General features: G+C 41.0%; 2 protein-coding genes across 2 annotated transcripts; both read right to left on the reverse strand.

Moving 5' to 3' along the window:
* Positions 1 to 755: 755 nt before the first annotated feature.
* Positions 756 to 6,626, reverse strand: PTP4A1 (protein tyrosine phosphatase 4A1). Its single transcript, XM_058554084.1, has 5 exons — positions 6,194 to 6,626; positions 4,873 to 4,965; positions 4,165 to 4,295; positions 2,913 to 2,987; positions 756 to 2,183 (listed from the first exon to the last, which is right to left on the reverse strand). Exons 1-5 carry the CDS (start codon positions 6,296 to 6,298, stop codon positions 2,066 to 2,068), a joined length of 522 nt encoding a protein of 173 aa, XP_058410067.1. The 5' UTR covers positions 6,299 to 6,626; the 3' UTR covers positions 756 to 2,065.
* A 4-nt stretch (positions 6,627 to 6,630) lies between these two features.
* LOC131413543 (uncharacterized) lies at positions 6,631 to 10,303 on the reverse strand. The gene is made up of 2 exons (XM_058554085.1): positions 10,122 to 10,303; positions 6,631 to 6,738 (listed from the first exon to the last, which is right to left on the reverse strand). The coding sequence occupies exons 1-2, from the start codon at positions 10,158 to 10,160 to the stop codon at positions 6,643 to 6,645; spliced, it is 135 nt and encodes a 44-aa protein (XP_058410068.1). The 5' UTR covers positions 10,161 to 10,303; the 3' UTR covers positions 6,631 to 6,642.
* Between the last annotated feature and the right edge of the window lie 14,911 nt (positions 10,304 to 25,214).

Below are 25,214 nucleotides of genomic sequence, written 5' to 3' on the forward strand. Positions count from 1 at the left end.
ATAGCCAGGTTAAATAACTAGCCCCAATCACAAAAGATCTAAGATTTAAAGAACAAGGGCCCCCAGAGGCCCTCTGGTGCCTTCTGCCCTGGCTCTACATTTCAGGAATGAAGTATAAGTGTTAAAATGGCATGAAGAGATGGAAGCAAATTCTTTAAAACACAACGTGGAGTATCATTTTTTTACTCAAATTTTGAGTCTTTTAATCAGTTTTAACTGCTATTTAAAAAAAAAAAATCAGAAAGGACTTCCGTCCCTTTTAGACTAACATGAGCTATGCAAAGGAAATTATTTCAGATTACTGAAAGAAACTTAACATTTATTAAGCCCTCATGTGCCAAATACTTAAATTCAAATTAATTTCAAAACCTTTAAATGTATGTAACTATTAATTTGCAAATAAGAAAACTGATGCTCAGAAGTTAAGTTGCCCCAAAACAGTGAGTAACTGGCAGAACTGAGCTTCAAGTCAAGGCCTTCCTCGACACGACACCGCTTCCCCTCAGTAAACAGTACAGTGGTTCAAAACTACCCCAACTTTTAAAAAGCAAAGTTTATAATGGAATGCACTTTTAATATTAAACCGTTCTCAAGACCCTAACAAACTGTGTCTGTAAGGACCTTACTAAAATGCCAACTTCATGTAATCTTTCATTTGTTAAGAAAACCACACACTTGACTTCAAGTGGCACTAAGTGAAGCGCAATTCATTCATATCGTTTTCTACAAGATAACTTTAAGCAAAACAATTTCAGTGATGATAAATGCATTTCATTATTTATTTAGATGTTTAAGCTCTCGCACTAGATTTTTACAAGCTGGTGAACACTGACAAATTATTTCTCCCACAGAACTATAACCACACATTCCCAGACAGTATAAATATATGGTTGAACTAACATTAATACACATCACCATTTTATCAATTACATAATAAAACAAATTATCAAGTATCCAAATATTAAGTTACACAGCTCAAAAGGCATATAAAATATTAGATATCTGCTCAATTCATTAGCAGAAACCCACTTCTTTTTTTTGCAAGAGAGGTTGGGAAGAGAAAGAAAAGAAAAATCACACTTCAAACCAAAATAAGCTGGTAAACAACTTCAGATAAGTATGAAAAAATTATAAGAATTTCAGAAATTTTATGATTCAGAATTGCTTTAGCTACAATAACAAAGCATCTCTAACTTTTAAAAAAATATTTACTAAATTAAAGAGCATATTCTACAAGTTCTGCACAAGACAAAGGCAACATTTTACTAAAAATACTTAATAGCCCCCTCCCATTCTTTTTTCAGGCCCTCCCTGTAAGTTGCACCCCAAAGTGCAAACATTAAAATTAACTGTAAGGCTTTTTCGTCTGGAGACATTAAAGACATGTGCTTCTGTACAATGTAGATTTCCAAAATGGAGGTTTTCCATAACAGAATAAAATGAGATTTATAGAAAGACATTAAATAATCACTGTAAGACTTGGTAAAAATCCAAAAAAAAAAAAAAAAAAAAGTTGAGCAAACCTGATGTACACTGGTATGAATGTGGGAGATGTAAACATAAAGTGAGCAGGCAAATAACCACATAGTCCCTACTTTCTATGTGTGAAATGACTGAAGGAATAAACCACATAAGGTCCAGAGTGTTCATAGTTCCTAGGATTTTAGTTTCTGTATGATACGAAAACTATACAAGTATTGTGCTGGGTATTTTGGCACCTAATCTTTCTAAATTTCTTATATATTGATAAGATTCTGGCATGGGAATTTTAACGACATAACTCAATACTGCATGATTTCAGAAAAGGTCAACTGCTACAAATGATAAACACATTTTAAATGCTGAACAGCAAGAATCTTTTGCTAAGTGTCCAAATAGGTTGATCGTAACCCAAACATAGAGGTTGCAATTCTGTCAAGTTTGTGGCCTGGTAAAACTGCTTTTTAATACTCCTATGTAAGCTTCATTAGAATTATTCACCAAACCAACACATTGGCTAATATGTACGATAACTTAGGTCCTGTCTCAAGCTCCACTCAAGGCAATGGCAGCAGGCACCCTAGTTTTATTGAACGCAACAGTTGTTTCTATGACCATTGGAGTCTTTGAAGCGCAGCCGCATTTTAGGACGATACTTCTCCAAATACAAAAGTTGCTTGCTGTTAAAAGCCCCACGCCGCTTTCTGGAAGGAAAAAACAAAAGATGAAGTAAATAAAGCAAAATCGCTCTAAATTAACATTTACTGTGCTATAGGCAATAACCACCTCTCTTCTGACAATTTATCTTTTGATTATTAAACTGTGACTTAATGCAGAACTACGGACAGGCATACAGGTCTAAGCGGAAAAAGGGTAGTAAAAAGCTAATTTTCTAAATCTTTTGAGCAGCAGTAACAAGAGTCAAAATTTATGAATCCATTTAAATCAAGTCCAACAAAAGACAAAATTAATATATGGTACTAGCAGTCAGAGAGACGGCCTCTGGTGGCAGGAAAGATGGCTACAAAGGACATGAGGGCACTTTCTGAAGTCATCAAAATAGTCTATATATTGTATTGGGTAGTGGTTTTACTTGGCTGTTACTGTCAACTCTACCTTTGAGACCTGTGCATTTTATTGTATGTTAAGGCAATAAAAAGGCAAATAAACAAGCAACATATTCAGTTGAGAATTTAAAGCAAAACACTAATTCAAAGAATTATCACTGGTTTAGAATCTTTGTAATATTAGCATCTACATGGAATGCGAAAAAGGAAGTAAGCTCTTTATTTCCTGGTTTTAACACTATTGTAAAAATGAACATAATGGTCAGATGGGCTGTTGGGAAAAAACTGTTTTCATAGTTATATAAACTCACTGACATTCAACGAGTAAATTAAAAGAATGCAAATGAAAATTCATTCAATACTTACTGTCTTATGAACTGGACTGCATCTTCATATTTCATCCCCCCTTCAATCAATGCTAGGGCAACAAGCACTGGAGCTCTGGCAAGGGAAGAAGATCGATAAATCATTTTTTCCAAATCAAATCCTGGAAAATCCAATACAGTTGTGCCCTGCGTAAGGACTTCTGGTCAGTGACAGACCACATGTACAACAGTGGTCCCATAAGGTTAGTACCAGAGCCTAGGTGTGTTAACAGGCTGTACCACCCAGGCTTGTGTAAGCACATTTTATGATGTGCATATGAACAAACTGCCTAAAGACATTTCTCAGAAGGCATCCCTGCTGTTAAACGATTATGGCATAACTGTATTCCAAACATTCCCCAATCCAGAAGTACTACTATTTACCACACTGCCTATGCAAGTAATAACTGTAGTAAATGTTGACTTTATATTAAAAAATTAAATAAGTATCAGTATTCCCACATCAAATTCAGATTTTTATCTAGAACCAAAAATGAACTATGCCCTTAACTATTACAAATACGTCTAGAAGTTTAGATTTGTATTTATTCAAGGGCAATCTTGAAAAAATTTAGAGAAAAGGGTAAATCTTGATAAATGCAGAACATTTTTCCTGAATTCTTAAAAAAAAAAAGCATTTGTTTTTAAATATCATAAAAATCCTTTCCTAAAGATCTTCAGGAAAAGTCTGCTTTCTCTGTTTTATCATTAATGAGACTGCGACACAGTTGCATGTCAATACCCCTGGGGCCATTGATTTTCATTTCACTCTTCTCCACTAGAACTTTTTTTGGGTGGGGGTGGAGGGTGGTGGTAGTGATTTACAAATATCAACATGCATATTTTGGCAGAACTGGGTAATACATTCCTACCGAATCAGAATCTCTAGGATCAAAACCCTACATCAGAAGTACAGCATATGCAATGCAGACCACTTTAGATTCACAATCCCTTTTCCCAATGAGCTTGGACAATGGTTCCAATACCGACACAACCTAGCACACATGATTAATTCTATAAGTAATTTTGCCCACAGAGACAAGTGTAAATTGCAGCTATAGCATTTGTTAGTTCCAGCTGTATTGGAATACATTATTCTGTTACATTCACCTACTTTTTAATTTAGTTCAGTATGTAACCTAACAAAGCAAACTGATTCACAAAGTGATAACTGAGTCTTTACTAGAGTCAAAGTCAAGTTTTTACTGGAATTAAGACCAACACCATTAAATGGATTTAAGAGATTCTCTTACCTCCCAAGGCCTGCAACACAATGAACAGCGATACAACAACCAGGTTCTTCACGAAACTTAATTTTCACAAGACTTAACCAGTCATCAACAATCTGGTTGGACGGTGGTGCACCATCATCAAAAGGCCAATCCTAAGTCAAAAGAATATTTAAGCATTTCAGATTTTTAATATAAACATCACACTAATAATTCTAAATTGCTAACACCCAACTGTTTTCAAAAGCATTTTAACATATGTAACCGTGTTTTACAAAACCCCACTGTCAATGAAATGCAAATAAATGCTGAATCTTTAAAAAGATCTATTACTTCAAACCTTTGCTTAGCTTTCACTTTATTTGGAAATTAAGATACTGCATAATTTTGTAACAACTTAAATTAAGCTTTTTTTTAAAAATATTTAAATCCCCCCCCCTTTAATTTTATGTATTTATTTTTTTTCCCCCAAAGCCCCAGTAGATAGTTGTATGTCACAGCTGCACATCCTTCTAGTTGCTGCATGTGGGACGTGGCCTCAGAATGGCTGGAGAAGCGGTGCATCGGTGCGCGCCCGAGATCCGAACCCGGGCCGCCAGCAGCAGAGCACGGCGCACTTAACCGCTAAGCCACGGGGCCGGCCCTAAATTAAGCTTTTTGAAGTCAGTGGTTTATTTAAATAAACTTTTGTAGCACAGTATCATAAACACATAGAAACTATTAAATACTTACGAGAACATGGATGCCTTCTTTCTCCACGAGAGTAGTGTCATAAGTTGCTTCACAAACTCTTACTATTGTGGTAACTCCATACTTCTTAAGTTCCTGGATAAAACACACATAAAAAAACACTTAATGAGGTCTTCATAACCACACCACTACTGGTCACCATTCGTCATTTTGATCATCTCTCCAACAGGTATTGCTGGTTAACAGAAAATCATGGAATAAATGGTATAACTTATGTATGTTTAACAGGGAAGGGAAATCGTGTTTTAAATGACAATACTAGAATAGCACAAAGGGAATGTTAAACATCACGTATATTTTAATAAATCAGAAGTTTTGTTTTTGTTTTAAATCCTGTGGCCCTTCACATACTAAAATTGTTTACAGTCATGGTAATACTGGTTAGACAGAGATGAAGCACTAATAAAGGAGGATTAGAAGTAATGCAGGGATGAAGGTAAACAGAACAAAGGAATCACTAACAACTATAAATCACGTGACTTGACTCAATTATACTAACTCCTTAAACTTTTTGCTCATTGGCAGCACAGTGTGTAATTCAAAGCCTTAAAAGTATATTCAAAGACTCTAAAATCCCGAAAACAGTGTAAAAAACCCCACACCATTTCCAACTACAGGCTTTTAAGACTCAGAATGGATTATTACTAATTACGACTTCCAGCATTTAAAAAACATACAGATGGTAATCAAAAATAAAAGTATTTCTATGATCTGGAAGACCTAATTGTTGTCTCTGAGCATCTGTAGATATTTATATAATAAAATGTGTATGCATTCAAATAAATTTCTTAGCATTACATTCCTTCCTTGTAGTCACAGAGGTAGGTAGTGAAAGAGTTCATCTAGCAACCATCAGCAAGAAGCAGAGCTAATGGCTAAAAATTTGATTCTAAGTATCAAATGGGGTCAAGACATAAACTAACTCCGGTTTACAGTATTAGTCATCAGGCTAAGCGGATATAGGAACAATCCATAACCAGCAGCCTTCCTCCTATATATGGCTTATAAGGTAAGGGAGAGCCATACTGTTATAGTGTCCACATATAAATTTAAATTAAGCAAATTTTGAGGCCTGAAGAACTAGATACTAACTTACAAATCCAAACTAACTCAAGCACATGTCCTTGTTGAAATGTATACATCAATTCACCTCTAACAGAAAGACACTGACATTTCATTTCTGGGACTTAGAACTGTAGGCATATCATCTCAAATTTTCCAAAATAATATTTATTTTGGTAGATAAAAAGCCCCACTATTAAACTGCAATCAGTTTAAGACATTAAAAAGTATCAAATCTTACCTCTATAAACTTGTTTAGGGTTGCGTTGGTTGGATTGTGTGTAATGAGAAATCTCATGTTCTTGTATGTGACTTCCACAGGAGCTGGGCGGTTCATTCGAGCCATGTTAATTTAGTTTAAAAACACTCAACAGGGTTATGAAAGAATTAAAAAAACTGAATACAGAAATGATGCAAAGAAACTGAGTCTACTTCAATATACTCCACTCGAAATTCTCAGTGCTTTGAGTATGGAGCTGGGAGTAATGGGAAATGAAATGAACCTCCTAACAAGAAGCAGCAATTCTTCAATCCAGTAATACTGAGGCAACAGAAAGGAAGTGCACTGAGGTTTACCCCATCCAGGTCAGAAGTCTTGTCAAATGCTCTGTGGATTTCAATTCCACACTGTGTCCAGGTTAACCACTCTTATGGGGGCTTCTTGGTGGAGTAGTAATGAATTTCTACAGTTCACTTGTCTGCATAGAGGTCGTGCTGTGCCTGGCAGTAATCTCCACTGCCCTTCAGAAACTCCATAAATGTGTGACCAAGAACACCACAGAACTGCTGTTTAAAAGAGAGAGAGAGAGACAAAAAAAGTTGTTTTCCAATTCAAAAGGAATATGTTAGGCATTTATAGTACTTAAGTGCACAACTACCTTTTGAAATTTGGGCCCAAGCCACCTTTTCAACTTTTACTGAACCACAAAACACAAGGGTGATTACAGATTAAATCAATAAGCATAAAGCAAGCATTCACAAATAGACTGCTTTAAATTGAAATTACTGATCCACTACAAAGACCCCTTAAAGAATACCACTGTTACATTTGGTCAATATCCCTTCTACAGATCCTTCTATTAATTATTCTTTTTAATGGTTGTCTGCTTTACATTGTTCTAAACTATATGTACAACTTTCTATATTGATTTTTCCAGCTAATAAAATATTTTTACACATCACAAACTTCATGAATACTTTCCAGCTGTTAGTCCTTGCATAATTTACTTACTCCTTTAAAGGCTTAACCAGTATATTCTTAAGAGAAAAAAAAGAAACTAGCTTTCAAAATGCTTCCATATACACTACCTCATCTGATCCTTAACAACCTATTAATTTATCATTCCCTTTTAACAGATTTTCCTCATTTGAGTCTCTAGAAGTTAGTCAACTTGTTATGTGAAGTATTACAAGGATATATGTTTATAAATTAAAAAAATTCTCATTTATAACTATAAAAGATATTCATAATGAGTAATATTCTTTTGTATTTTAAAACCAAAATTTCACTTATCCAGCCTAAAACTGGACTCTAATTCAAAGGGCAAAGGGAGGAGGTGGTAGGGTGGTGGAAGTCACCCTGCACCGTCCACAGGTCTCAAAAGCAAGGTAACTACTACCACCAACAAATAAATAGTATTTGTATTTTTCCCAAGCTCCCCTTAAGAGAACTAATTTTTTGCGAATATCAAACATTAACTGAATATTCATAGATATTCTCAGAATAGGTACACAAAACATCGACGTTAATGTTAATCTTCCAAAGAGTTTCTAAGAAGCTTGTGTACTTGGGAATAGAGAGGACTAAGAAATATTAGCAGCAGGTTAACAAGACGCAGCGAGCGCCAGCTGCCGCCCCTAACACTTTCCGGGTATGTATTCTCAGCGGTAAATCACCGAATAAACTAAATTCAAAGTATCTTCTCCTATTTTCATTTTACACCTTTAAATAGAGTTCCATGCTGGTAGTAGTTTCTAAAAGAACTTGGCTAAATTTTGAAGAATAATTCACGCAGAGATCTAGCAGATCACAGAAAACATCAAGTCAAAAACCCAGTTCATTTTTCTGTCAAAATAAAGTAACTAGCGGCAGGAGTCATTTCTTAAAACGTCATCCCACAGAGAAGAAAACTTTCGTTATCCCAAATTTGTTCAAATGAGCCCCCAAATTTGTTCAAATAAGCACTCAGAGGTTGTTACTTCATCTACTTGCTAGCTGGGTTAAAAACGAGTGACTAAACTACCATCAAGAACTTCCCGATTACCGTGAATAGAGACTGCAGTAATCTGGAAATAATTTCAATTATATTGTCACCTCAAATCCTAAATATTACTTCCTTAGAATAAAAAGTGTATTCTGGCACCTTTCCAAAGACATACAATGAATTAAGGAAGTCATTTGTAAAGCAGTTAAAGGCAATGACTCTTATCTCAGTATTCTGATTTCCAGGTAATATCTTTTTTCAACTGAAAGCCGATTTACAAAAGAGAGAGAATTTCAAGCCTATTTAACAGCTAAAATTCCTGTTGCAGCTGAGTCTGGCCATATCCCTTCAGGTTTCACCAGGAAGTAGAAAAAGCAATACAGAAATAATTCACTTAGTGAACTGGCTAGTCTTACTGAGTGGAGCCACCCAGCGGCTGGGGGGGACTTCCACCGAAGTAGCAGTGACCACTAATACCAACCACCTTCCTGTTCGACCCAAGACATTCTCCCAGTCTCATGTCCTCACCCGAGGAAAAACTATCCATCAGAGGCAGTTTGGAAGTACCAAGGAATTTCTTCGCCTCCCACTTATCAGTTGCATATAATCACAGTAACGTACACGGGGGGAGAAGAGCAACTTCTGTGCAAAGCTTCAGTCAGTCCGTCACACTGCAGAGTCAAGGCAATGAACCTGTAACCGCTCTGTCCCATAGCTGGCCGGAGACTCTGTTCCCCATCCACTTACACCTTAGGAAACGCATGGATATTAAAGCGTGTGCAAAATGCCGCTTACTCCTGGGAAAGATCTAGCTTTCTGGCTTTCAACTGATTTACCGCCACCCAACAAAATTCACATAAAGAGTAACAGGAAGCATTGCCTCAGAATCTGGATCCCAAGCAGGCCGACGGTTCCAACTGCAGCGCAAGTAACAACTTAATACTCCTGGAACGGTCGAGGCTCCCACCACGGACAGAAGACAAACCTCAGCCCGCTGGCTCCGGGCGGCTACTGTTGCCACCGCCAACAGGAGGCAACGACACAGCACGCGAAGGATTTCAGCAGCAGATCTCGACAGCCCCCGATTACAAGGCGCCATCCGGGGCCAGTCGCAGCTTGGCAGGGAGTGCCCGGCCGGGACGCCTGGCTCCAGCGCGACAGCAGCCCTGGCAGCTCCCCAGGCGCTCAGACCCGGGCCACTTCCCCACCGACGCGCCCCAGGGCAGGGACAAGACTCGACTTGTCCCCGTTCCCCGGAGCCCCAAGTGGGGCGTCCAATGCGGGACAGCTCGCACTACCAGGTGGGGACCCTGGGGCAGGGCGGGGCTCGGCGCCGGCGTCCTCACCTGGCCGAGTCCGCGCCGGGCCCCGCGGCGGTGGCGCAGGGAGCCGCCCGCGGCGCCCCGCAATCACGGGGTCGGCCGCCTCCAGCCGGGCGCCGGCGCCGAGGCCATCTTGTCGGAGCGCCGGCCGGGCCGCGGAGCACGGGGCAGGCTGCCCCGGCCGAGACCGTCACCGCGCGCCGGGCGCCCCGCCCACCCTCGCCGGCCCGGGCCGGGGGCGCCCGCCGGCTCCGGCCGCAGCCACACGCGCAGCCCGCGCCCCACCCCGGGCCACGTCTCCGCGCCCGGCGGCCGCTCCGCCGGCCAGACAAAGGGGCCCCGGGCCGCCGGGCCCGCCCGCGCGCCCAGACCGGGCCGGGGGCGGGGGCGCCGGTCACAAAGCGGCTTTTGTGCGCCCCGCCCGGCCGCTGCGGCGGCCCACACCGCCCCCGCCCGCCGCCCCGGCTCGCGGGGCTCGGGCCGGTGCCCCGCGGCCAACCGCCTCCCGCGGCCCGCGCCCGGCCCCCGGAACCGCGGCCCCCGGAACCGCGGCCGGGGCGGCGGGAGCGGACGCCGGGCTCCGAACAAAGGCGCCGGCGGGCCGGGGGCCCGGCCGAGCGGCGGCGGCGCGGCGGATACTCACAGCGATATGTTTACTCATTGAAGATTGTGGCCTAATCATACAGCCGGTCCCGAGGCGGCGGCGACGCAGGCGGCGGGGGCGGCGGCGGCGGCAGGGCAGGCGGCGGCGATGGTCGCGGGGCGGCGGCGGCTCGGCGGGCGGCGGCGGGGGCACCAGACTCTACCATGCAGCGAGCGGCTCCGCGGAGAGCGCGTCCCGAGCCGGCCTGCGGGCGGGGCAGCCAATGCGCGCGCCGAGGCGCCCTTGCGTCACAGGCCCGCCCTTTTATAGCCGGCGCGACGTGCGCCCCGCCGGCCACCAATCGCGGCCGGGCCCCGGGCCGGGCGCCGACGGGCGGGGGCGGAGCCCCGCCCCCTGCGGACGTCAGCGCGCGGCGGCCGCCGCCGGTGTGAACCGGTTGATGAATGGCGGAGCGCGGGGTGGGCGCGTGGCCCGGCCGGGGGCGGGCGGGGGCCGGGGAGCTACGCGGGGCGGACGGGGCCTGGGCTGCGGCGCGGGTGGGAGCGGGGGAGAGTCCGGTCTGTGGGTGGGAGGAATCACGCCGCACAGCCCGGTTCTCAGAGTTAAAACCAGCGGCGAGTGCGCACATGTCACATGGGGAGGCTTGAAGTTTGCCTCCAACTTAAATGCAGTCCCTGCAGGGCTGGGGCCGCGTCTCAGCCCGGACGCCGCTCGCCTGCCTTCACTGCACCTCAGTCACCTTTGCCAGCGGTTTACCTTGGCACCTGCGCCCCTGCCATCTCCGTCATCAGTGCTTATGTCGCATGACCGCCGTACTGGTGACTCAACACCTGGAATGCCCGGCCCGAGGCTCGGACACGTGGGCGCCTGTCGCCGGGGGCCCTTCCAGGCGGGGAGAACCTTCTCTCCGCAGACTGATCCCGCAGAAGACGGGAGCGAGTCCCGAGATGCGGATAAGCCCTAGCTGCCTACAGTCCTTTCTGGTCACGCCTCCGTGCTACCGACGGGCAGCTGCAGTCAACTGTGGCGTTTCGAAATCACATGCATCCTTTGTACTGTTGCTCACTTGATGTGTTGTCACAGGTAATGAAAGGTTAGGCACTGCTGAAAGGAAGCGCTTTGAAAATTAGGAGTCTTCGGTTTTGTCAAGGACTGATGTAATTTTCTGCGTCAAAGCTAAAGCTTCCTTTTTATTCATTTTCAGTGCTGTTGTCCCACTGTTTTCATAATTTAGGCCCTTGAGGACTAAAACCTTATCACAATTGTTCTGTGCTACACAAGGGCAACTCTGTCACTTATAATCTGAAAACCCTTTCTCCACTGCTTTCTGGAAGGAGTCAACAGGACTTTTACCTGCTTTGATTAACTCGGTTTTCTACTCACACTGAGGCCTTTTGTTTGCTGTTTTCACTGAGCAGTAGATTGGAGAGGGCTTTAGGGATCAAATTGTGTCCTAGGTCAGTGTACTGCAGCATCTTAGGATTTATTAGAACTTCTGTTTAGAAACTGTGCTTGCATAGTTATTCAACTTTCTTAGAAACACATGCTCTGTAAACAAAGTAAGTGCTTGAAAAAAAAGAATTGGATCAGGCTTTTACAGGAACAAAAGTCAAATCATCTTCATTTTAAAGAAATTGCTCGCCTAGGAAACTTGAATCCATCTAAATTAAGGAGATCTAAAGAGCTTGAGAAATATATTATGTCCCTTCACAAATAAACTATAAAAGGAGTAAAGATTTTAAAATCTTAAGGTCTAAAAAAATATAGGAGGATTAAAAGAGATAATCTTGGAGTGGGAGGGACCACTAAGTAGGTCAGGGAACTCAAGTCACAGAGGAAAAGACAGATTTCATTATATAAAAATTAAAAACTTCTATGTGGCAAAAGACTTTTGACAAAGTTAAAATATTAATGGCCCAGTGGGAGAAAATATTGACCAAGTGTCATAGGCAGAATTAACATCATAATGAATAAAAAGCTTCACCAGCATATACAATAGTGTAGTTAAAAAATATATTTAATCAGCTATTCTACTCCAAAAGTTGGTCAGCACAGTAATGCTAATTGGAATAGTGAAAGTTAACCATGTAATAATGACTTTTCAGAAAATGAATTTGGTGGGACAAGATATAAATTCAGCCAATGTTAAGCAGAGCCGAATCAGTATTAGCCAGTTTTCTTATAGGACTTGCGATACAAGTTGTGGGCCTTGTGATCCACAGATCCTGTAATTACCACAAGCAGTGCTGACATGAAATAGCCAGTCGGCTGTGCTCATCAAGCTCTAAAAGCTGGGCTCAAACTCACAAGTGGAGTAATCCGCTCCTGGGGGTCTTAGCCTCTCCGGTGAGGTACCTCCTTGTTCTACTTTGAAAAGGACATAGTTCACAGATGAAAAACTAGAGAAAGCTTTTGCTATTGAAAGAAAGGATACACTTTAGACGAGGTATAAATGTGATCTTGCTCCCCAGCGCACTAAATTCTCTCAGTGTAGTCAAGGGCCTGCCCATCTGGCAGCTGCCATGTTTCTGTGTGTCCTGTGCCCTTGTGGTTCCCTGCTGTGAACTGAGGCTGAGGGTGTCGGTTCTACTCAGCTCAATAGCTTTAAGCTGCTGATTCTTAGAGAACAGTGGTCCACCCCAGCCTTGGTCGGGAGACTCCTGTAGTCTGAGGACTCATTAATCTCTGTAGATTTGCACTTGGAGCATTAGCACCTGTACTTATTAGCAGAAGGTCTACAGACTGGGCCAACAGGCCTGCAAATAGTGGTCCAGACATCCAGAAGTAAGAGAACACCCCCAAGAGCCAATGCTCCAAAAGAAGCCCTAAGATGAAAGACTTCTTCTTCCACTAGACAAGATGCCCAGCTGTAAGTTACTTTTCTCAGCAAAACGTGTGTCCTTGAGCTCATCATGGTAGGCAGGACTTCTCATCAGCATATTCAAAATACAAAAGCCAACAGTGGGAGATAAAAAAGACCCTAAGAGCTTGATGAGGAAGATCTGTGTGAGAGAGAAAACACTGCAGAAGACAAAGCAGCAAAGCCTGATGGTGAAGAACAGAGACACTCTTACAAGGATGGCAGATCTGGTAAACATCGAGTGAATCCAGTTATACCAGACATATAACAGGAATGGAGGATTTCATCTCTTTCAGTCTCCTCTGATTGATTAGGGCTATGAGTGGTTGGTTGGGGCTATGAGGAAGGCTGATCAAAAACTTTACAAGAGTATTACCACTGCAATGATAGAAAGATCAAACATGACAATAACAACCCAGAAAAAAAGCACTAGATTGGAAGGTGTAATGATGTGCCAAGTATACTTAATAGAGGCAAATAGCCCAGTGGGTGTTTGGATCTAGTGCAGAGGGTGATCTTTTTTTGTTTTTTTTTTTTTTGTGAGGAAGATCAGCCCTGAGCCAACATCCATGCCAATCCTCCTCTTTTTGCTGAGGAAGACCAGCTCTGAGCTAACATCCATTGCCAATTCTCCTCCTTTTTTTTCCCCCTTTTTCTCCCCAAAGCCTCAGTAGATAGTTGTATGTCATGGTTGTACATCCTTCTAGTTGCTGTATGTGGGACGTGGCCTCAGCATGGCCGGAGAAGTGGCGCGTTGGTGTGCACCTGGGATCCAAACCCAGGCTGCCAGTAGCGGAGCTCGAGCACTTAACCACTAAGCCACGGGGCCGGCCCCCAGAGGGTGATCTTAAGTATATTCCCATACTTAAGTGTCCCAAAAATTCAGGGATACAGCCATGCTCCTCTCACCATTATAAAAGTTTATTTTCCTTTTTCTGTTATAGAACGGACTATTTTATTTTATACCTAAAATTAATCTTCCTGTGATTGTAAAAAAATGTTACAAAATGTACAATATACTTAAATTTCTGTGAACATATAATTTTCAGTGTATAAATGTTTAAAACTAAAGCATGCCCTATGTTAAAAAGTGACTTAGTTTTCTTCCTTTAAGATGTTGATTTAAAGTTATTGTCTTTTTTCATATCCATATATTTTTGTGTATTTATTATTATTTTTTAATTGAGGTATAATTGACATGTAACATTATATTAGTTTCAGGTGTACAACATAATGATTGGATATTCGCTATGTATTGCTAAATAATCAACATAGTAAGTCTAGCTAACATCTGTCCCCATACATAGTTACATTTTTTTTCTTTTTTTAATAAGTTTGATGAATAATAAAAACCAAACAGCAGTGCTACATCATGATTCCTGTGGGAATTTTAGACACAGAAATCTCCAATGAGCAATTAAGCTCGTCACAAGCCTTTCAAGGACAAAGTCCATAGGCCAGTAGCTGCACTTGGGCTGTTGTGTTTTGTACGTGTCAGACACTGGAACTGTCAATTACCCACCCAGCTGGGCGCTACAGATGTAAATATCTTTAGATGACTGAATCCTGCTGGATCAGAAATAAACATTTTATTAAGTCATCAAACCCAATCATTAGAGGTAATGTTTTCTCTATAAACAGAAATAGATTAAGGCAGTTTTTGAAAAACTTTTAAAAAAATGTCTATTTTGAGTAACAATTCTCTTTAGTTAATCTTGATTATGTCCATTTTCTGTCCCTTTACTTTTCACATCTAATTTCAATTAACTTAAATATAAACCTGATGGGCCGGCCCCACGGCTTAGCGGTTGGGTGTGTGCGCTCTGCTGCTGGTGGCCCGGGTTCGGATCCCGGGCGCGCACCGACGCACCACTTCTCCGGCCATGCTGAGGCTGCGTCCCACATACAGCAACTAGAAGGATGTACAACCATGACATACAACTATCTACTGGGGCTTTGGGGGGAAAAAAAATAAATAAAATTATAAAAAAAAAATATAAACCTGAGAATTGCTTAGGTGAGTATTCAAACCAGACAAAAACGTATTTTCACATTAGAAACCTGCCACTGAATATAATGAGTATTTACTGCTGTGGAGGTTCAGCATGCATATTAAGATGTGATAGACAGATTAGTCAAAAGAATATTAGTCAAAACATTATTTGCATGCTGGAAGGAACTGTTTCTTTGGGACACCGAATAACGGACTTATTATGAACCTATAATAATTCACAGTATTTTCATAGCATGCCATTATTATGACTGATTCACATACTGGTCCCTGGAGAAATCTAGTTTGAGAAAACTCTTCATATTTTTAGTGAACTTGGAAAAATTTCTTTTGCTGTTTTAAAGTCTGAATAAAAATCATTTGCAAATTGGAAATCAGGAGGGCCACGGTCTCCATGAGATTGTTTAGAACATATTGAATTGTGCCACAGTCTGAAGTGAGGCAAAAATAGCTTAGGAAAGGAGAATTTAATCTGGCTAGAGAAAGGAAATGGAGTATAAATACATTTTAAAGGTTGGTTATGCATACTATGGCAAAGCTGTCACTTGACAGGTTTAATTTACAGAGCCGGCATTTAGATTGCAGATAATCCAGGCAGACACTGACCTAAGCAGCATTACTGGGAGAAGCCTTACATAAGGAGAAATGTTCTTGAACAGTTTCCGGCAAACATAGTAACATTTACTTAACAAAAAAGGTACAGTAGTCATGCTTTTTGCCTACTCTAACACAATTGTTTTTTAACTTGGCATGGTCAATAAACATTGCTATCTTAGCTGTATTTCTGTAGCTCATTTCACCACTGGAAGATGAGAAAAAAGGAGTATAGAAGCATTTCCAAATTTCTTCTAAGATAGTTGTCATACCTATCACGTGTTTCTTGAATCCTTAGACATATTAATACACATAGTGGATATGCAATATTTGTTTAGCTATGATCAGGTTACTTTTCCACCTGAAATCCTTTTGGGGCATCCCATTCCCAGTTTTGCTAAGTTTTCTTTGCAGATTCCTCTTAGTCTCTCAATCCCTTTAATGATGATGTTCACTGGGGTTTTGTACTAGGGCCTCCTGGCCCCACTCTGCTCACTCCCACAGCTTTGGCTCTCCACCTTCCCTCCCTCCCTCCTCAACACTTATTTGTTAAATGCCTAGCATAGGCCAGGTACTCCGCTATCTTATGATGAACAACATAAACATTGCCTCTGCCGCTAATGAAACTTACATATAGATGAGGAAAGAGAAGATACCAAGTAACTAAGCAAAGAATATAATTGTAAATTGTACTATGTGCTGTGAAGGAGGTAAACAGAATAGCTGGGTGACTTACTTTAGACAGGGAAGTCAGGGGCGGTGTCTCCCAGGAGACCCAGACCTAAGTGATGAGAATGAATCACAGAAAGAGGAGAAGAAAGAGAGAGAGATTCTTGGTGGACGATATGGCAGTGCAAATACCTGAGGTGGGAAGAGTTGGGTGGTGCTCAGGGAGATGAAAGACCCTAGGGGCTACAGGAAAATAAGAAAATGAAAGGTAGGCAGAGCCAGCCTGGAGATCTACAGGGACCAGATGACACCGGGCCTTCCTTGTAGGCCAGGGTAAGAATTTGGATTTTATTTTAAGGACAATGAGCAACAGCTGCATAAAAAGAAATGTATGTTTTAAGAAAACCATTTTTCCTATTCTGTGGAGAAAGGATTAGAGGGAGCCCTAGAGTGGAATTGGTGTGATGGGGTAAAAGACGTGAGGTCTCCTCCCTTGCTAAATGGTGGACAATGATGGTGTTGACTCTGATGAGGACAGTGGAAATGGAGAAAAGTGAGTAGATCAGAGATACAGAAACAGAACTGAGAAGACTTGAATCACAACACGCCACACAGCTTCCAAAAATTGTTGTCAATGTCCAAACAAAGGTACAATGCCATTATTATAAGCCTATTTTATGCTATGGTGCTGAATTTTATAGGCACACTGACATACAGTTCCATAATTCACATGACCATTTTCATTAGCAATATGTTTGTAAGGAATAAACCAGGATCATAAAAGAAGTAAAGGTACTCAAAGAATGCTTGGACAAAGGCACTATTTCTGAGGATTTTAGGAATATAGAGGAGTGGGAATTCCTAAAAATTGTATATTTAAGTTTTCATAGAACAATGAAACTCCTGATAGATAACTATAATAGTAAGAAAAGCTAAAATTTATTGTGCTCTTATTGTTTTCCAAGCTATGCTTAACAGATATTTGCATTTTTTCTTGAACTTGTGAGAAAAATCAGATTCTGAGATAGAAATTGGTTAAAAAAATCAACACATAGTGGGTGATATCACTTGAGATATCTGCATAATAAAACATCTACATATTGACATATTTTTCAGGTATTAAAAGTACCCTTTAATGACTTTAACATGGTAAAAATGCTTACTTTGTAATGCTACTTGAAAAGAAACAGGATACAAATTATATAATTTTTATAATTACAACTATGTACAAATACAAGTTAAAAATAGAAAGAAATAAACAAAAATGTTAACAGTGTTATAACTGACAGTTAAGTGCTTTGTGGGTGTCATTGGGTGAAGTGAAGAACAATTTTTTTCTTTAGAAATTTCTATATTTTCTAATTTCTTTCCAAAAATTCTAGTCTTGTAATGGGGGGGGAGAGTATATCAAATGATTGCTTAAAGGAATTTAATCAGATCCAATATTCTTAACATTTTCAGAATTTCAGGGAATATTTTCTGAAAATGAGTGTCTGGAATGTTATTTACATGGAAGCAATTTGAAATATTTAATTGTATGAGAACTATTTAGAAATAAAAGAAGGGATATTTGTGTGGCATTTAGATTTGGGAGTTAGAACTCATCCAAGAAGAGGTGGTTCTGATGGGTCTGTAGCTGTGTTGCAATCTCTACAGCAGAGATGGAGGCACCATGTTATCCTAACCTGACTCCAGCTGTCAAAATATCACAGCCATTCTTGTTCTGAGTGCATGTTCCCAGCGAATCAATCTCATTATAATCTGCTTTTAATGTGGATTTATTTGCCATCAGAAGCGGGAATGTAAGGCCCAGCCAGTGAGAGTCTCCCTGAGAACTTGAAATAAAAGGAAATATGGTTATCTTCAGAGAATTAAACTGGAAACTCCGCCACAATGAAGGCGTTTATGTACCATATCTGGGCCTATAAACCAAAGGTTTGCCCATGAATGTATGACTAATGTTTGGAAACATCTAAAACTTGAGTCCAGGTGACTTGGGTGTAATCTAAGGGAAGTCGTACTGGAATGTGATTGAAAGCTGAAACTGAATCGATTGTATCATATCTGTCTGGAGGAAGGTTGTGAGAACAGAGGGAGGACGATGACCAGGTCTATAGAGAAGTCTAAAGATTTGAAGGTTGTGTTTATCCAGCACTGTCTAGGGAAGAGGCATTGAGTCTGTATACCATGAGCAAGTTCATTGTTGGAAAGATATATCCTATTACAGGATGGTATTAATAACATCAACGGACATTTATTGAATGCTTACCTTGCAATAGGTACTGTATTTAGCACTGTATTAATCCTTTTATAAACATCTCTGGATTGATATTATCCCAATTATAAGAATCAGGACACGGAGCCTCAGAAAGTTTAAGGTCACACAAGCATTATGTGATGCAGCGGGGATTCCAGTCCCAGTGGCTTGACTACAGGAGTCCCCGCCTCCTCCCTCTGCTAAGCTGCTCTCCTTGCCTTGAAACCACCCTTAAGGTTATTTACTTTCTTATGCTCTGGCTCTTTGCTCAACAAACAAACTTTTAATCATTAATTTGGATTCCCACGTATTCTAATCCAGGAAAGGAATCATTCCATTACAAGTGTACTTGCATTCTGGCTTATATATCATCCTTCTATGAGTTTAGTAACAGTGAATCATAAAAGATGATTATGTAGTAAATTACTGAAAATCCATTCTCCCTCTCATTCTCATAAATACATCAAGATAAGTTGTCCCCTAAGCCAGTGCTACTCAAAGTGCAGTCTGTGAACTAATGCGAACCTACGAACTGTGTGTTGCTGATCTGATAAGAGATAAGTACAGAGCAAGGATTTTAGAAACTTTTATAGCAATTTGACAGGGTAACTTTTGTCCATTGAATTTAATTTTAAAAATTAGGCCTATATTTTTAAAATATCATTTTCATGTATTTTATTTTTAATAAGAAACACTGCCATAAAGGATGAAAACTATAGGGCCGGTCCAGGGCTCAGCAGTTAAGTGCTCGCACTCTGCTACTGGCGGCCAGGTTCGGATCCCGGGCTCACGCCGACGCACCGCTTCTCCGGCCATGCTGAGGCCTCGTCCCACATACAGTAACTAGAAGCATGTGCAACTATGACATACAACTATCTACTGTGGCTTTGGCGGGCGGGGGGTGGGGTGCGAGGAAGGAGGAGGATTGGCAATATATGTTAGCTCAGAGCCGGTCTTCCTCAGCAAAAAGAGGAGGATTAGCACGGATGTTAGCTCAGGGCTGATCTTCCTCACACACACACACACACACAAAAAAAGGATGAAAACTATAGAAATTCATTATATTATGAAAAGCATTACCATGGGTACCTTCTTTAGTCTTTCATGAATGAGGCTACTCCATGATCTTTTACAGTATTATTTATTCCTAGTGTGTCCATCCTGGGTTGCTGCCATCAGGAGAAAAGAAACCATTCATACTGTTTCTCAGTTCCCTTTGATAAGCTTTAAATAAGAAGTATGATTGTAGTTTTACAAATATATGAACGTATTTTTGTTGATATATTGGTGTGCGCCTGTCAGGGCAATTGAGAGTTACTGCAGCACACTCCCATAGAGTTGAAAATGAAACCGAAAATGTAATTTACATCATCAGATGACAGCCAGGAAAAGTACATCTACAACAAGCTTATAGATCAACTGATTTTATAGTCTTTGGGAAATTCACTTTTTAACTCAGATTACTTTTTGCTGCTGTTTAAGCCCTTTTCCTTTTATTTAGTGTTCATTGTGTAAAGTAAATGTACTGTTTTCACAAGTAATGATGGAAATGGAACTCTAATAGCTTTATACACTAGCGCTTCCCAAAATAACTCTAAGTCCCTGATATTTACAAGTGTCATCATGATCTTTTTAACTAATTTGGAATGGCTTTAAAAATTTGTGCTGCAAAGGAATATTTATAGTTACAGAATATTTTTCTTCATTGGTGTGTTATTTGTAAATATGAATCAATTTTGATGAAATTGTACTAGTTAATTCCTCACTAATGGACATCGTGGGGATGATAATATCAATGACCAATGACTCATCTCTCCAGTGTTCCTTCCACTGAGAAAGGGAACAGAGTGAGCAAAATTATCTATCCTCCACACTGCCATAGAGTCTGACAGCCTTGGATATGTCCTGTCCAAAGCTAACCATCCCACTACATTTATTTAGTATTACTCTGTGCAGGCTTCGTGATAAACACTTTATGAGCATCATCTGATAACCTACTTGACAGATGAGGAAACTCATTCCTTATTTTTATTTTCTTTTTGAAATACTCTTGTTTTGCCTACCTCTCTAGGGGCTCCTGAGGTGGCTTGTCTCCCTCCACCTTCCTGCCCTACAGGTGTTGGTATTTTAAAGGATATTTCTTATTCCTTCTCGGCCCTTCTCTTACACTCTACAGCCCCAGAGTCATTTAGGAGACTTCTTTGGTTTCAACTTCCAAACATTCAATGATGACTCTAAAACGTGCTTACAGTAAAGACTTCTCTCCTGAGTTCCAGATATATATTTCCATGGGATAAACTCCTGTACCTCATACTCAACGTGGCCAAAGCTGAGCCAATAATCTCCTCCCTTCTCTCATGAGACCTGTTCATGCTATTGTTATCCTGGTACCAGTGACCTGCACCTCTGCCCCTCAGGTGCCTAAGTCAGAAACCTGGCAATCATACTAGACGCCTCCCCTTTCTTCACTTCTGTCTGATTGGTTGCCAATTTCTGTTGAGTCTATGTACTAAATATCTCATAAAGTGTCCCCCTCTTTTCACTTTTTACTGTCAGAGTCTTCCTTCCTTCCTTCATTTGTTCCTCTCTCCCTCCTTTCCTTTCTTCTTTCCTTCCTTAATTCCTTTAACAATATTTACTAAGTGGTACTGAAATAGCTTGATCCAATGACTTCTAGTCTTGTCTCCATCTAATTTATCTGTAGTTTTAAAAATTAATGTCTTTTTAAAAAAATGCAAATCTGATCTTGTCATTCTCCTCTTAAAATCCTCCAGTGCCCCTCCATTAACTTTCAGAGAAAGTATAAACTCCTGAGCAAGACATTTAAGGCCCTCCCAATCATGCCTTTGCTTCTTGCTCCACTGTTACTCTTCTAGCCTTTGAGACCAAGTGTCATTTCCAAAATAGATGCCGTTCTTTCTCAGCCCTTTATGGTCTGCAATTCCTTTTACCTGGAAAATTCTCTTACTACTTCCTCTAAAACCCTAAAATTAATTCTTTTATGAAGTTTTCCTGACCTCCGCATTAACATAGGTACTCCATTCCCTGTGCTTCCATGGTACCCTGTCTATCCTCAACTGCAGCATTCATTGCACTATTTTGTAAACTCTATTGCACCTTTTTGTAAACTCCATCCGTCTCCCTCATACCCCATGAAGCTCTCCAAGGCAGAGGCCAAGTCCTGCTAATTTCCCTGTGCCTAACACAAGACTTGGTGCATAGTAGGTTTTTAATGAGCATCTAGTGTATTTTCTACTATTATTGTTTCGTGCTTGATTTAAGGAGGTTTGGAGGACGGAGCTGGTATTTGGTAGGACACAGAAACCTGAGATACAGGATCTGGCAGCAGACAGTGAGATTAGAAGGTGAAATCAAGAAAGTGATGATGCTGACAGGCTGGCTTATCTTAGACGGTATCACCTGAAATGATGGCTTGTTTACTACCTTTTTTTTTTTTTTTTGCTGTATTTGAGTATTTCTCCTAAAAGACTATTAATAACCCTTTTTACATTACTGCTTAGAATAATCTTACTTTTTATTCCTTGACATGAATAACAAGACAAAAGAACTGACAAGTAGTATCAGTGACTCAGGAATAAATTATTGATCTAGTACAGATTCACCCAAAGTGATAGTGACATGCTGATCTCTTTGGCAGAGCCCTTTCACAGAGAATTCCAGACTTAACTTCCCCTCTGTATCATCCTCCTATTTGTGCCCTGTAAGGCAGTCAGAAACCGTGCCCTGAGATAATACTTATGGCAAACCTAAAGCAAGTTTATTGTCATATTTTAAAATTGTTACATTGTATTAGTGTGATTAGACTTTTAGATTTGCAAAAGTGTGAACTTGAAGACTGGACTAACTTTTTAGAAATTTAAGGAAAATGTTTTCCTTGTCTTTACTTTGTCCTTTGTACCAAAGGAATGCTAATTAATAATAAAGTTGAATTGAGAAAAGTATGGTACCTGTTGAGTGGTTGGTAATCTTTATATATACTGAAATTGCTACCAATCAGTGGTATTGATAGTTAATTAAGAACAGATTTTACAATATTTATAATAGTTTTCCGGCAATTACATCCATTTTGAGAGGGGAAGATCCTGGCAAGTGGCTATTGTACATGGGACTTAATTCAGGATGGCAAATATCTTGTGGTAGTCGCATCCTATTTAGGGTTTTATCCTGCAACCATGCACAAAATTTATATTATGGAAATCATTAAAAATGGCCTTTCAGAGAAAGACAAACACTGTATGATCTCACTCATATGTGGAATATAAACCAACACATGGATAGAGAAAACTGGACTGTGGTTACCAGGGGCAGTGGGGGTGGGGGGTGGGCACAAGGGGTGAAGGGAGTCATATATATGGTGATGGACAAACAAAAATGTACAACCCAAAATTTCACAATGTTAGAAACCATTAAAACATCAATTAAAAAAAAATGGCCTTTCAGTGTTCTCAGTTATTCTTTATTCTTGGACCCCTGGCTTCTACATAATAACCTTTCATTTTTAAGGGGATTTTATCTATTCAAAACACTCTAACTACGTGGCCCAGCCTCTCTGCCTGCTATGGCCATTGTATAAGGAAATTGTGAAGTGTTTCTATCTGCGTGCCTTCTTGGAGCAGCTGAGATTCAGAAGCCGTTAGAATGATGAAAGGCAGCAAATGCAGTAAAGGGTTGGAGGATGGAGTTTTTCCAAACTTAAGAAGATGAAAGAATTTTAGAGCCATGTAAAGATAGAACTGGAAAGGCCGGCAAGATCATCCAATTATACCTTAGAGAACAGAGCTCTGGAGAGGACGAGTGACTCATCCCAGTGCCCACAGAAAGTGGCAGTCGTCTCAGAGCCAAGGGAAAGTCCTCCTAACAGGAATGTACCTTGCATTTCCATGTAATTTGACTTCCCACTGATTTCCTTTGTATTATCTGATTGCATCTCATATTGACTCTAGCAACGCATTGGGAAGACGATTGGCTATCTCACCTTACACAAGGAGAGGTCAAAACACACTTAGTAAAAGAGCCAGCCCAAATTGAAAACTGCTCCCAGACTCATTCTTTTCATAAAATCAGGATGCACAGGTCCGTTAAAGAAATGCTCAAATCTTCTCTGAGGCCATGGCTCCCAAACCCTTTAGAGGCACCCAGGGAGATTCTGATTCACAAGTTGGAGTCTGCGACTCGTAGAAGCTCCCAGGAGCTGCTGTTCTAAGGTAGCTAGCTCATCAGTGCTAGGGAAGCTTCCAGGAGCTGCTGTTCTAAGGTAGCTAGCTCATCAGTGCTAGGCAGAGGGAAAGCAAGACTTTGGTAATATAAGGCAGGTATGCCATTCAGGGAGACAAAATCATCCATATCTAGTGCAGTGGGGCACACAAACTTCTTTGCGGTTCCAAGAATTGTGATTGCAGTAGTATCTACAGCAGCAGTAGTAATACTTCTGGTAACCCAGGCCCCATACCACTTACACAAATCAGTATCTGAAGAGACAGGAGAGAGGGGGACACTCTTTGGCCAACAGTAATTTCAAGGATTTTACTTCCTTAGGTCCAGATATACTCTAATGATGTGACAAGAAAACTGAATTCTTAAATGCTCTGATTTCCAGAGATCTCTTCCAAGGTCCTTATCTTCACTCTGAAAATCTGACTCAGTCCTCTAATGGTGGAGATGGTTGTCATGGTGAGTTATGCCTGTACTCCACCTACCTCAGGGCAGCCTCTAAGGTTTCTGTGGCACCCATTTTCTTTGCTGAGCCAGCTGTGTTCTCCTTTGAAGAAAGGAGGGTCAGTTAGCACTATTCTTCTATTACTAGAAATGAGCAGAAATTGTTCTGGGAGTGGAAAGATTAAGAGAAATGGAGATATGAGTTTTCCAGGAATACATGGAATAATTGCTGTTTTGCTTGGCTCTGTTCTGATATCAACCACACGTTAACATCTTTAGCAGAAACCATACCATGTGCTTCAGAACTGCCCACACTGCCTCCAAAAACAATCTTCTCCTTGTATGGTTCTTTTTTTATAATTTTATTTATTTATTTATTTTACCCCCTAAGCCCCAGTAGATAGTTGTATGTCATAGCTGCACATCCTTCTAGCCGCTGTACGTGGGACGCAGCCTCAGCATGGCCAGAGAAGCGGCGCGTGGGTGCGCGCCCGGGATCCGAACCCGGGCCGCCATCAGTGGAGCGCGAGCACCTAACCCCCAAGCCACGGGGCCGGCCCTCCTTGTATGGTTCTGATAAAAATTTCTGTGAGCATTTACTATGCACTGGCACTGGTCTAAGTGGTGGGTATACAGCTACGAAAAAGGGACTGTCCTGCAAAGTGACCCGTAAGTAAACAGTTACAATACGGCGCAATGAAAGGTACACAGTGTTTTCTGTGGGGTGAAATGGGAACCCTGAGGGGTGATGCCTAGTTCTGCCTGGGGGGTTGGAAAGTGAGACTGGAAGTGAGGTCAAGACAATCTTCCAAAGGAGCAACTAGAGTCTAGAAGAAAGAGTGTAGGAAGTTTTGATACCAAGTTTTGGACCAGATATTCCCAGTATTATGGTAATTGGATGAAAAGAACATGAATGCTTTTCATATGCGTTGAGATTTTCCAGAGGTATCAGAAATTTGACAAGAATAGAGAAAAATTTTACTGTAATAAAAGGTACTTAAAAAAAAAAGACTGCAAGACCGAATTGTAACTAAATACACTTCTGGTGAGAAAAGTTGTAAAGTC

This window comes from Diceros bicornis, chromosome 14 (genome assembly GCF_020826845.1).
Source record: "Diceros bicornis minor isolate mBicDic1 chromosome 14, mDicBic1.mat.cur, whole genome shotgun sequence".
NCBI lineage: Eukaryota > Metazoa > Chordata > Mammalia > Perissodactyla > Rhinocerotidae > Diceros > Diceros bicornis.